The sequence below is a fragment of the Neltuma alba genome, unplaced genomic scaffold, assembly GCF_004799145.2.
Source record: "Neltuma alba isolate B1F8T4 unplaced genomic scaffold, ASM479914v2 tig00005879_pilon, whole genome shotgun sequence".
In the NCBI taxonomy this organism is placed as follows: Eukaryota; Viridiplantae; Streptophyta; class Magnoliopsida; order Fabales; family Fabaceae; genus Neltuma; species Neltuma alba.
Genome location: NW_021634265.1, coordinates 32731 through 44811, shown reverse-complemented (window position 1 = coordinate 44811; position 12081 = coordinate 32731). Strand labels below are relative to the sequence as shown.

General features: G+C 32.5%; 1 protein-coding gene across 2 annotated transcripts; it reads left to right on the top strand.

Moving 5' to 3' along the window:
• The first annotated feature begins 4648 nt into the window (after positions 1-4648).
• LOC114748966 (probable serine/threonine-protein kinase PIX13) lies at positions 4649-7527 on the top strand. 2 transcript variants are annotated; one of them, XM_028937433.1, is made up of 8 exons: positions 4649-4860; positions 5259-5456; positions 5568-5704; positions 5784-5919; positions 6009-6151; positions 6409-6532; positions 6626-7006; positions 7173-7527. In XM_028937433.1, exons 1-7 carry the CDS (start codon positions 4779-4781, stop codon positions 6952-6954), a joined length of 1149 nt encoding a protein of 382 aa, XP_028793266.1. In that variant the 5' UTR covers positions 4649-4778; the 3' UTR covers positions 6955-7006; positions 7173-7527. The 2 variants fall into 2 exon arrangements, with proteins under 2 accessions (XP_028793266.1, XP_028793265.1); XM_028937432.1 differs by having other exon boundaries at positions 5259-5704.
• The last annotated feature ends 4554 nt before the right edge of the window (positions 7528-12081 follow it).

Here is a 12081-nt window from a genome sequence, read left to right as displayed (position 1 = left end):
CGACCAATTGTCAGTCGATTGCCGGAGCTTTGGTGATGGCCGCCACCACTGATGCTGGAGCTTCACTGACTAGTCAGCCAACGGGGCTTTGGTTTTTTGAAAAATAATAAATAAAATGAAGAGCAATATGATTATCAAAATTAGCCACTTGTGACTAAATTGGGATTTTGCAAATTCAAGTGACCATTTTGACATTTTCAAGTTCAAGTATCATTTTGTGTTTTTTTTTTTTTGAATAAGTTGTTTTTTTTTTTAAGGGGAGGAATCGGATAAGTTGCTCTCTTTTTGGAGGAGGGAAAGGAAATCAGTTGAATAAGATATTTAAGAAATTCATTTTAAGTTAAAAAATTGAGAAAGATAGTTTCTAAACTCCAAATTAATTTTCTGACAAAAAAAACCTCCAAATTAATTAAAAAATGTTGGCAAAGAAATTAGTTAAAAAAATTAAAGTTTCACCAACATTTGTCTTTGTGCCCAGGCGCCAACGTTTCAAAAGATACAATAAGCAATACTCACATTTCGAGCAAGATTTTTTACCCGAGAAAAATTACGGGCAATATATTGGCCTATATTAATTATTTATAAATTATAAAATTATTAAATTTTGTTCAATTCGCCAGTCATCTCAAATGGAATGAATTTTGGTACTAACGGATTGAACTGCGTTTAGATATAATTTGGATTGGATTAGATGGTCGAGATTCAATTTTATTTTTAATTTTATTCTTTTAAAAAATTATTTTAATGCATATATAATCTGAAAAATAATTTTTAACTTTCATTTGTTCAAAAAACTAATTTTTTTACTTAAAATTTTTAGTTGAAAATTTTTAAAAAAATGATAGAAAAATGATTGTTAAATTTCAAAATTTCTGAATATTCACTTGAATAAGTCAAATTCTTTTTGAATCACTTATGACCAAATAGCAATTTTTAAATTTACTAAAATGATCAAATTGCCATGAGTAGTACAGTTAACAAGTTCATTAATACTATCAATAAGTTTAGTATCATTATTAATAATAGGTTTTTTAGAAAATTAAAAAAAAAGTCACTTTTACAACTTCAATAATACTGTTAGCAAGTCTTACAATGATATTAACAACTTGTGTAATATCATTCATAATATGATATTAGAAACTTTTGACACTTTAAGAGATTAGTCATGAGATCATAAATGAAAAATTTTACAACTTTAGTAATACGGTTAACAAGTTCATTAATATTATTAATAAGTTTGGTATTGTTATTAACCACAGAATTTTCAGAAAATTAAAAACATGATAATATGATCATTTTAGTAAATTTTAAAATCCTTATTTAGTCATATGAGATTAAAAAGGAATTTTCATTATTCGGATAACTATTTTAAAATTTTTAAATTTAACTATCATTTTTTTGTCTTTCTTTTAAGATTTTATATTTAAACTATTAAAATTATATTTCATCGATACAAATTCCATCATAATATTATGATCTTTATTATTGTGATGGGTAATAAAATCAAGTCATAATCTTACAGCCCAATAATATGAGAGCCTCGGGCTGGGCGGGAAAAAAAGCCTCGGAAGGTTTTAGTATTTGTCCCTTTAGTTAAAAAGAAAAATCCATTTGGGTGACGCAAGTCTCATGCTATACAAATATGATAGCAAATAGAGCTAACAACAAGAGTTGAGTCTAACGTCTTTATTGTGGATTACCACTTTGTTGTGGTTCCAACTGCGGCGTTTGGGGAGGCATCCTAGTTCCTGAGTGCCTAGGTAAACGCCTGAAGATAATTGACGGCTCGCCCTACCTAATATTGGTATGACCTAGGAGGAAGGGAGATTTCGCCCTGCCCTTGGATCGTAGGTGAGCCCAACCTCTTTCCAAAAATTTCTTTACTGAAAAAAAAAAACAAGAGTTGAGTCTCACAGAAAGAGCTAGTATCTCATAATGTGACGAATCAAGGTTTGAATCCCTACTAGGAGAAGTGCCCACGTTTAGTGCCCAATAGTGTCTTGAATAAGATTGTCTTCAATAGGAGGATACATATGCTTTAGCAAAAAAAAAAAAAGAATCGAAAAAATGAGTTGAGCCTGTTAGCCCAGCCTGTTTAAACCCGTTTAAGTCGAGAGCCTGACTTGTATTTTGAAGTCTTAAAAAGGAAGTCGGGTTTAAAAGAGTTAACCCTGAAGGGTCGAAAAATAAACAGGTTGGCCTGTTTAAGCCTGCCAACATTTTTTAAAATTTCTATATTTTTTCTTAACTTATAAAAGAAAACTCTAACATTTTACACATAACACACTCTTAGTTTCACTCACTTCAGCAGCTTACATAGACAGCATTCACAAAAAAAAAAAAAAGAGTCACTATAGTTGTTGAAAAAAACAAAAAAAGATGACAATTACAAAATTTAAAACTAGGTATATTCACAAAAATGTATTATTATTTATAAGTCAAAATATTGTATGTGTAATTTTTACAGTTTTTATTTGTCATTCTCCTACATTTTTTATGCTTGAAATAGAATTAATTAAAGAATCTTTTGAATTAAAATAAAGATTTATACTATTTTTATAGTTAGAAACAAATTTAGAACTAGGAACGATGATCTCTTTTCTTTTTTGCCAGCAAAATGAATTATTATTCTTTATGTATACTATATTCGTTAGTTAAACATTTTTATTAATTATTTATAATTAAACCACATCATCCATATTGTAATTATTTACTAAACTAAGTAGTTATTTAGTTGTTTATGTCTGTCTTCTATTTAGTTTGTAGTGTGATAGATGTTTAGACATGATGATGTTTATGTTTGTGATTTAATTTTATTTATATTTATGCCTTTTATTAGTAATTTTATTGTTTTATTTTTATTATTTTGATAAAATATGTAACAAATAAAAAATTGTGTTTTAGTTAAACCGACCAAAAACCTGCAAGTTGGACTTAAGAAATTATTCATTTTTTGAATTTAGGTCTAGAGGGGCCGACGTGTTAAAGGCCTGAGCTCATGATAGCTAGCCTTGTAAGGTCGAACCGACCCGTTTTTCTAGTGCTAATAGCAAATGTGATTGTCAGGATAAACAAGTGTTAGTGACGGAGGAAAAACAAAAACCAAACAGAAAAAGAAAAGAAAGGCAGGAGTTTTGTTAACATGGCAATTAAATGGTGGGCCATCTCGAAACGCACGAGTTAATTAGTGGTCCCATCGTTCATGGGTTAATCAATAGGTGCCATCTAGATGGCCGACGACTTTTTTGTTGAAAAGAAGTGTCAGAGAAACAAAAAAGTGGAAAAGGCCAACGCATGCTTATAAGTACGGTGACCAGAAGTTTAAACTCATGTCCCCTTAACATATTAAAAATGATATGACCACTAAACCAAACAAATTATTTAATTTATATGATGCAAATAAAAATATATATAACAAAGCAAACATAAGTATCTAAGTATAAATAAATAAATGAAATTCGACAATTTACAAGTGAAATTCAGCAATTTACAACAAAAATTTGACAATTTACAAATAACATAATGGAATTTATAACCCCAAATGCAAGTATGAATGAACAAGTAAAATTTAGTTATTTACAACAACAATTAAAATATTTACAACCCAGATTCAATGATTCATAAGAAACATGACTACTTCTATTTGAAGTTGTGAATTCTCTTATTGGTTTTGTAATGTTTATGTTTCTTATGAATCATTGAATTTAGGTTATAAATAGCTAAATTTCACTTATTTATTTACACTCAAACACTTACATTTTGGGTTGTGAATTCTCTTATGTTTCTTGTGAATAGCCAAATTTAGGTGGTAAATTCATAAACTTTTGTTATAAATTGTCAAATATCACTTACTCATCTACAGTTAAACACTTGCATTTGAAATTGTGAATTCCATTATATTATTTGTAAATTGCCAAATTTTTACTGTAAATTGCTAAATTTCACTTGTAAATTATCGAATTTTACTTGTTTATTTACACTTGGACACTTGCGTTTATTTTGTTATATATATTTTTATTTGTATCACATGATTAAATGGTTTATTTGGTTTGGTGGTCATATTATTTTTGGTATGCCAAGAGGTCATGGGTTCAAACTTTCCTTTGGCCACCTTATTTTTAAAAAAAAACTTTAGGCCACTGGAGCTACAGTAGCAGCCACCGAAACTGCAACCTCTGACGGCGGCTACCTGAGCACCGGTGATCGAAACTCCGACGACTATTAATATTTATTTTTTTAAAAAAATAAAAATGAGGAGTATTATTGTAATCTTACTTTTAATTTTAATTTCAGTTTATTTTTTGGTTATGGAGTGACATTTCAGGATTTTTTAGGGCCTGTTGGAAATTAATTTCCATATGCGGTCCTTAATTGAAAGTTTTCCATTTTCTTGAGCTCCATACGACGTGGCAGTAGTGCACAAGCTGTACAAGGAACCTTGATGCATAAGATTTCCAAAGGGGGCCCTACAACCTGATTTCATTACATATTCGTGCCCAGTTCTGGGAAGCTTCCGTCCTCTACGCCACATTATTGCACACCATTCTTCTTATCACAATCAACCAATTTTGCTGAGCCATCTTCAATCTTTCAAAAAAAAAAAAAAAAAAAGCTAAATTTTTTTGTTGGCGATTTTTATTCAAGTCACAAGGCATTATCTCACCCATCTCTTGCATTCCTAAGCCTTTTCTCCCTGGAAAAACCAGCTAATTAAAGCGACCTTATGTATCCATTTGTTTCAGCAGAGAGGATCAGGAAGAGCAAGTAGAAAGATCAATATGGGAAACTGTCTGGCCCGTCAATCTGATTCTCCAAATTCTCATCGCAACTCCAACAATGGCTCCAACAACAATCATTTGGGTATGCCAAAAAACTAGTTTGTTTTCCTCTCCTGACGGCTCTTCATCCTTTGCTGCACAGTAGTTCTTCATTTTTCTTTCAATTTCTCAGTCAATAAGGCTTTGCCATAATTATTTACGGAACGAAATATATGAGATCAAGTTGCTGAAAGCAACTATAAATCAGTGAAAAGAAACGGAAAAAGCAGCAAAGCAGTTGCTGATTTGAATCCCAGTTTTTCAAATTCCGCAATTTCACAGTGTTCTGATAAAAACCCAGAGAGATCACTGTTAGCTCATATCTGTATTTCTCGTCAACTGAAGCTTCAAGCTACAAATGAACTGCAAAAGCTTGTTGCACAGTTATCCAAGCATCATTCCTTAATTAACTAACAAAGTATGACTATGGTAATGTCACAGGGAGCAGCCAATTGCCCATTAGACGCAGTACCTCGAGACTCTTGCAGAGTACAAGCAATTCCACCTTGCTAGGACGAAGCAGCACATCTGCCGGAAATAGCAGGCTATTTGGACCAAGTAGCAGTAAGACATACACAACCAGCAATACTAATACATCTCTTCTAGGCTCTGATATCAGCCAAGCCTTAGAATTAAGAGGTCAACAGGAGTTTCCCAATGGGCAGATCTTGGATGTGGCAAACTTGATGGAATTTACTTTTGAGGAACTGAGGGAAGCAACTAAAAATTTCAGAGTTGACTTTGTAATAGGAGAGGGAGGCTTTGGCAGGGTGTACAAAGGTTTGTTTAAGGGGAGAGCACCATCAAGAGCAACAAGAGGTGGGCGATGGGTTGCCGCCATCAAGAGATTGAACCCTGATGGCTTCCAAGGATTTGCGGAATGGCAGGTGCTGACATTATTACTCCGGAAAAAACAATGTCACCTTCCATTCTACGTGACTAATATATGACGCTGATTTTGTGCAGTCCGAGGTGAATTTCTTAGGAAGGCTTTCTCATCCTAACCTTGTCAAGTTGTTGGGATTTGGAAGGGAAAATGGAGAGCTATTTCTGGTGTATGAATTCATGCACAAAGGCACCTTGGCTAACCACCTTTTCGGAAGTAAGAACTCATCATATTGCTGACTGGACATTTTTTAAGGAAAATTCCCCAGAATTTCTCATATCCTTTTCTCGGTTATGTTTGTGCAGGGGGTTCAAATGTACGGCCACTTCCATGGGACACAAGGTTAAAGATTATAATTGGAGCAGCAAGGGGCCTAGATTTCTTACACTCATTAGAGAATAGAATCATATACAGAGATTTCAAGCCATCCAATATCTTACTTGACGAGGTAATTAGGCACCTCAATGTTTTTTCTCTGCCTGAGCGTTCTGGAATCATTTTTATTTTGCTTGACTGGAACGAAACTATACATATAACGAGAAAATACAAGACAGCGGAAAAAAAGGTCAAATTCCGGAATCATACTTGCTTATCATGCCACAGTGCAACAGAATAGTCTTAGAGGAGAAACAGAAAAACCATATGTGCATTTAGTTATGAAATGAGAGAATATTGAGTCGAGTCTAACCCATAGCTGTGTCACAGAACTACATTGCCAAGTTATCAGACTTCGGTTTGGCCAAAGAGTTTCCTTCTGGTGATAGAACTCATGTGACAACAAGGATTATTGGAACTCAAGGTTATGCTGCGCCTGAGTACGTCGCCACAGGTAAGATAATCAATTGATCATTTAGCAAAAAGACTGTTGTGAAATAGTTCTATTATTGATGAAACTGCTAATTCACTCTTGGAACTGTACCAGGTCACCTGTCTATGAAAAGTGATGTGTATGGATTTGGAATTGTTTTGGTGGAGATACTGACAGGCAAATCAATAAATGATTTACGGAAGCATGGTCCATCATTGATCGATTGGCTCAAATCTAATTTGTTGAGTAGAGGGAAGATGATAAACGCAATGGACAGTAGGTTGGAGGGGAGATATCCACCCAGGTTAGCGTTACAAGTAGCTCAGCTTGCTCTTAAATGTGTCCAAACGGAGCATAAAGTAAGGCCATCAATGATGGAAGTCGTCGAGACATTGAAAAAAGTAGAGGCAGCTCAACTCCATGGTCGCCCAGATGGAGGTTGAATTGGCGATTTGATCTTGACACAAAACAAGCCCAGGTGTTAGACTACCCGAGGTATTCTCTTATTGGATACAATCCTATTCGAAATACTCTCGGTACTAAATGTGAGCATATATCCCATTCAGGTTTTGAATCTCTTGTTGGTGACTCACATCTGATACACATAGACATTTATATGTTTGTTTCTGATTGATTTGATTTATATTTTTGTAAACTCAAGGAAGAGTCTTTCCCGAGAGGTCTCTGCTCTGCTGAAATATGACTGAGCCTTGAAGTGGGCATAGATAAGAACCTGATGATGAGATCAGTCAAAGGACATGTTTGGAAAGGCCATGATTTCTGGGAGCGAGAAGACGACAGATGGTGTGTACGCACTCCCTCAAGATCACAGAGACTTGGCTCGAATGCTGACACAAAAGCAAGTGCAGGTTCTTGGGTTATAGATTTCCTTGAAATTCTCAAGCCTCTCTGGACCTCCATTATGATACAATTGTGAAGTCGTGCGGGGAAAAGGGCTTAATTTTTTTTAAAAGTATCCTGTGCATTTGTAAGCTATTTTAATTAAATTTTAGTAGCTTGTGTTTTATTATTCATTTATTTGCTTTTGTAATCTACTTTAATTATAATTTTAAAAAGATTAAAATCTAACCGTTTGAGATATTCATCTAAAGGTTAGAATAAGAAGAGGAGAAAAGAGTATAAGAAGGAAAGAGAAGTCTCAGCTCTGAAGAGAGACTTTTCCCCAGTCGGTCAGCAGAGGCAGTCCATTGACTTTGGCATCAGCAACCTACATATTCTTTGACCTGTAGTAGTAAAAAACTAAAAATTACTCCCACCGCCACTTTTTATGAGAAACATTTTATCAAATCACGAAGACAAAAAATAAGTTAAAATTAATTAAAAAGTTAATTAAAATTAGTTAAAGATAATAAACATATAAAAATTATGAATTTTTTTCAAAAATACTCTTATTTATGAGGAAGACTAGGAGAGAATATAAGAAAAAAAAAAGTAAGAAAATTATTAAAATAAAAAGAATTATGAAAGAAAGATAATATGTGATAGAAAGAGATGATGGTTTGAAAAAAATAAAATAAAAATATATTATGTATTAAAATAAGTAATTAATGTGAGTAAAATTAAAAATCAGTCAAGAAAATTGAAAACATCTTTTAAATGTTTTTTATAAATAAGATTAAAGTAAAAGTTGCAGTTATTTCTTATAAAAAAGTAACAAATGGAGTGCTTATTAGAAGTCAGGATGCTGCTGTAACTAGAGGTGTTTAAAGCCAGCCCGTCCCGGTTGGCCTGTTCCGGTTTCGGCCTTATTGGGACGGGATGGACCCATCTCGAAATTTTTCAAGACAGGACAAAAAAAGGACCGGGACGGGACACAGGACGAGGTCATCTTGTCCCGGTCCCATCCCGGTTTCTTTTTTTTTTTAAAATTTTTTATCCTATTTATATAATATCATTTTTTTAATATTTTTTTTAAGATTTGAGACTATTGTATGAAACTATAGATATATTTATTTAGAGTTTTTATATTTGTTGATGATTTGAGATTATTGATGACTAGAATTTTTGGCAAGTTTTTATTGTATTAAAAGCTTTTGTTTAGAGTTTTTAATGACTATTATATGTAATATTTTGGGCTTTTGTTTAAAAGTGCCCAAACAAATAAAAAAGAAAATAAAAAGATGTTTTTATAAGGTCTAAGCTCAAAAAACTATAATTAAAAAAAACAGATTTTATTAAAAAAATAAAAAAAAATCAAGACGTCCTGATCCCGTCCCGACCGGGACCGGAACAACATCGGGACGGACCGGGACACGAGACAAATTTTCTGTCCCTTGTTACTATTCATCAGGACGGAACTGGGACGAGTCTGTCCCGATCCGTCCCATGAACAGTCTAGCCGTAACCCAACCAATAACAAATGGTGAGGTCATTGATTCGAACCCTCAATTTGGTTTTCCAGGATGAAATTTATCATGTCAACTCACAGCTTTTACTACATCCGGTTCTAATTATAGGAACTAATTGACTAATTTGAGAAGATTAAAAAAATAAGTTTAGTTATTTGAAATAAATAGGTGTTATTTTTCCTAAAATATCCTTACTAATTAAGTTTATTGTCTAGAACTATCATTATTAGAGGGACTATCTTGAGAAAGAATGCATAAATATGAAAGACAAAGTGAATTGGGATCTTATAATTAAAATTAAAATAAAGTCAAATGAGATTTTATATTAAAAATCGGAGGTAGTATCATTTTTCTAAAGTGATTTTATCTGCAATCAACCTTCTAAGATTTTCAAGTGAACTTCTAGAATTTATAAAATTTTCAAAATTTATATTTGCACTTAATATTTCAATATTTATAACTAAGTTGTTAGGATTTACAATTGAGACTACCCGAAGACATTTTCGACTTTTCATCCGTTCAGCCTAAAGCTATTGGCTTACAAAATTTGTGATCCTCTGGGGCCGTTTGGTTCAAGGAAAATGCGGGCCTAGAAATGAAAATTTTAATTTTTCTTCTCTGGCAGCGGGAGTTTGCTTCACAGAAGAGGCTGGAATGGAATGAAAATCGGGCATTCATTTTCATTTAAATAGATGAAAATCTAATCCCACCAAAAGGGTGGGAACAAATTTTCAGTCGCCCGTGCGACTGAGCATTTGACCCATTTGTCCCTCAGATCGTCTATAAAAAGCCGAGAGCGTAGCTGGACTAAAGAGATAATTCCATGCATGGAGAAGATAAGTTGGATTTTCCTCATCAAGTATGTGTTAGAATTTATGTTTTGATGATGACAAATGTAATTTCTAAATTTATGATTCCTAACAAAGCCAAAACTATGGAGCGAGAACCTCTTTTAATCAATTTTTTCTATTACGTATTCGAAAATTAGTCTTCTCAAATAAATATTTGAGAAGCTTCCTATATTTTGTAAAATTATTTTTCTTTAAATAGCTTTCTCTAATATATAACGGAGAATTGGACTTTTCAAATATGTGTTCAGAAAACTTGTTTTGTTTTTTTTACTAAGTATTACCTTATCAAAAGCACTCACAAATTTTTGAAAAGTTTTTTCTAATACATATTAGAGAATTAGCCTTCTTGAATATATATTTGAGAATTGGTTTTATTTAAGAATTGGTCTTCTCTGATACAAATATGAGAATTAGACTTCTTAAATATATATTCAAAAAATCTTTTCCATCAACCAAAGATTCCTTACCAAAACATCAATATAATGTGTTTACAAGGACTTTACCAAAATTATGTTAAGAAATTTTAAATTTAAAAATTTGGGGATAACAATATTGAAAAGAACTTTCTCAATATCATATTGGAGAAACTAACCTAGAAATAAAATGCCAACTGTATATGCATAGTTAGAAAATTTAGTTAACAATTTTATAATGTTAATGCAACAAATTTCATTATAACATAAGTTCATCAAACTTTATTCTCCCAAAATAAATTACAAAGTCACTTCACCATTCTAATACATTAACCAATATTCTCCTTCTTCTACATAAAGTTCACACATTTTATAGCACAAAATAGAGCCATCACTCCATGACAATCTCTCTTTTGTCAGGCAATGTATTAATCTTTCTCAATGCTTGTTTCTGAACCTGGCAACCACTCTGTTCACCTGTAAATCAATAAATTACCAAATTATTATTTAATCATGCCACAATATGCACAGAAATTGTGTCTGCTCAAATAAAACCATTACTTGAACATATGCATCCCACACATCTTCATCACTGATGACACAGTGGGTGGTGCGATTCCATGTAAATCCATTTTGAGGACGTCCATAGAGCATATCAGCCATAACAGACTAGTCTCTAGTTAAGCTCCTTATGCGAGGGAGTATGTCAATACTTACCTTTGGACATCGACACGGTAATGACTCCGTTAGCTGCCTCCAAATCCCCACCGCTACTATCTCCTCCCTCACACAATTTGTGCCTATTTTGCTCTTCTTCTTGCCGCACAAACAGGAAACATTGGTCGGAGCTGGGTCTGCTTTTCTGAATTCACATAATATTATTAAATTATGTCATTAAGGACAATATGGTCATTTTGTTTATTTTCCCACCTCCTTTCATCTAACCAAACATAAATTTTTCATTCAAATAATTTTTAATTTTAGTGAAAACCAAACACTCATTTGGTCGGTATTCATTTCCATTCCAATAAATTCTTTGGACCAAACGGCCGTTAATGTCATTTTCATATTATAGTCATCCTTATCTGTCATCCTCCCTGAACATTTATAGTGTGAATTGCGTCAAATCACTCACCATTCTTTTGAACCGCCTATAGTGTCATCAAACTAAATAATACAAAACGAAACAAAAAAAAAAGAAGTAATCTGTATTATAACTCAAATTATAGGACTTTTTATCTTTTAATTTAGGAAGAAAGAATTATATAGTAAAGGTAATCTTTCAATTTTCATAAGATGTATTTCATAAAAGTTATAATATTGTCTCGATCTTGTATTTTATACCTTTCAAAATTAAAAAAAATGCTGTCAGGAAAAAATATTGAAAACATAAAACCTTTATAGAAGACAGACTATTTAAACTTACCCCTAGACACCATCATTCAGATTGTGTTCTCTATGTTGCTCACCTCAAATATATTTTGCAGATTTTATTCTTCGAAGAACTTAATCCCCAAATGGCTTTGGTTAATATCAAAAAACAGTAGTTAAACTAAAAATAATAAGTTATTGAGAGAAAAAAATTTAAGCGAAACATAAAATGATTTTAATTAAGTTAAATATGACTTAGCTAAGATTCTCTCAACGATATTTCATATTTAACTTAACCGATTTTTTTTAAAAAATTAAATAAACGACAGAGAAGTGCCGCGATTAAATTTACTTCTTGGTTGGTCTTCACAAGTGGCTTCCTAGAAGTGGAGGAAAAAAATATTAATCCTAACTGCCATTAGATTAGTCCAGAACATGTGCTTTTCCCCACATTGACTTATCGCTTCTGTTTCACATTAAAAACTTTCAACCCTTTGTACCTTAATTAACGGTCTTTTGCACAAAGTCGGTGCTAAACTAAATTAATCATCTATAAACAAATTGGC

Bases quoted from the DNA above. Each gene is read 5' to 3' on its own strand.
- LOC114748966 (XM_028937432.1), top strand. From the start codon at position 4,779: ATGGGAAACTGTCTGGCCCGTCAATCTGATTCTCCAAATTCTCATCGC. The intron at 4,861-5,258 runs GTATGCCAAAAA...GTAATGTCACAG, and splicing joins CTCCAACAACAATCATTTGG to GGAGCAGCCAATTGCCCATT. The intron at 6,152-6,408 runs GTAATTAGGCAC...GCTGTGTCACAG, and splicing joins CCAATATCTTACTTGACGAG to AACTACATTGCCAAGTTATC.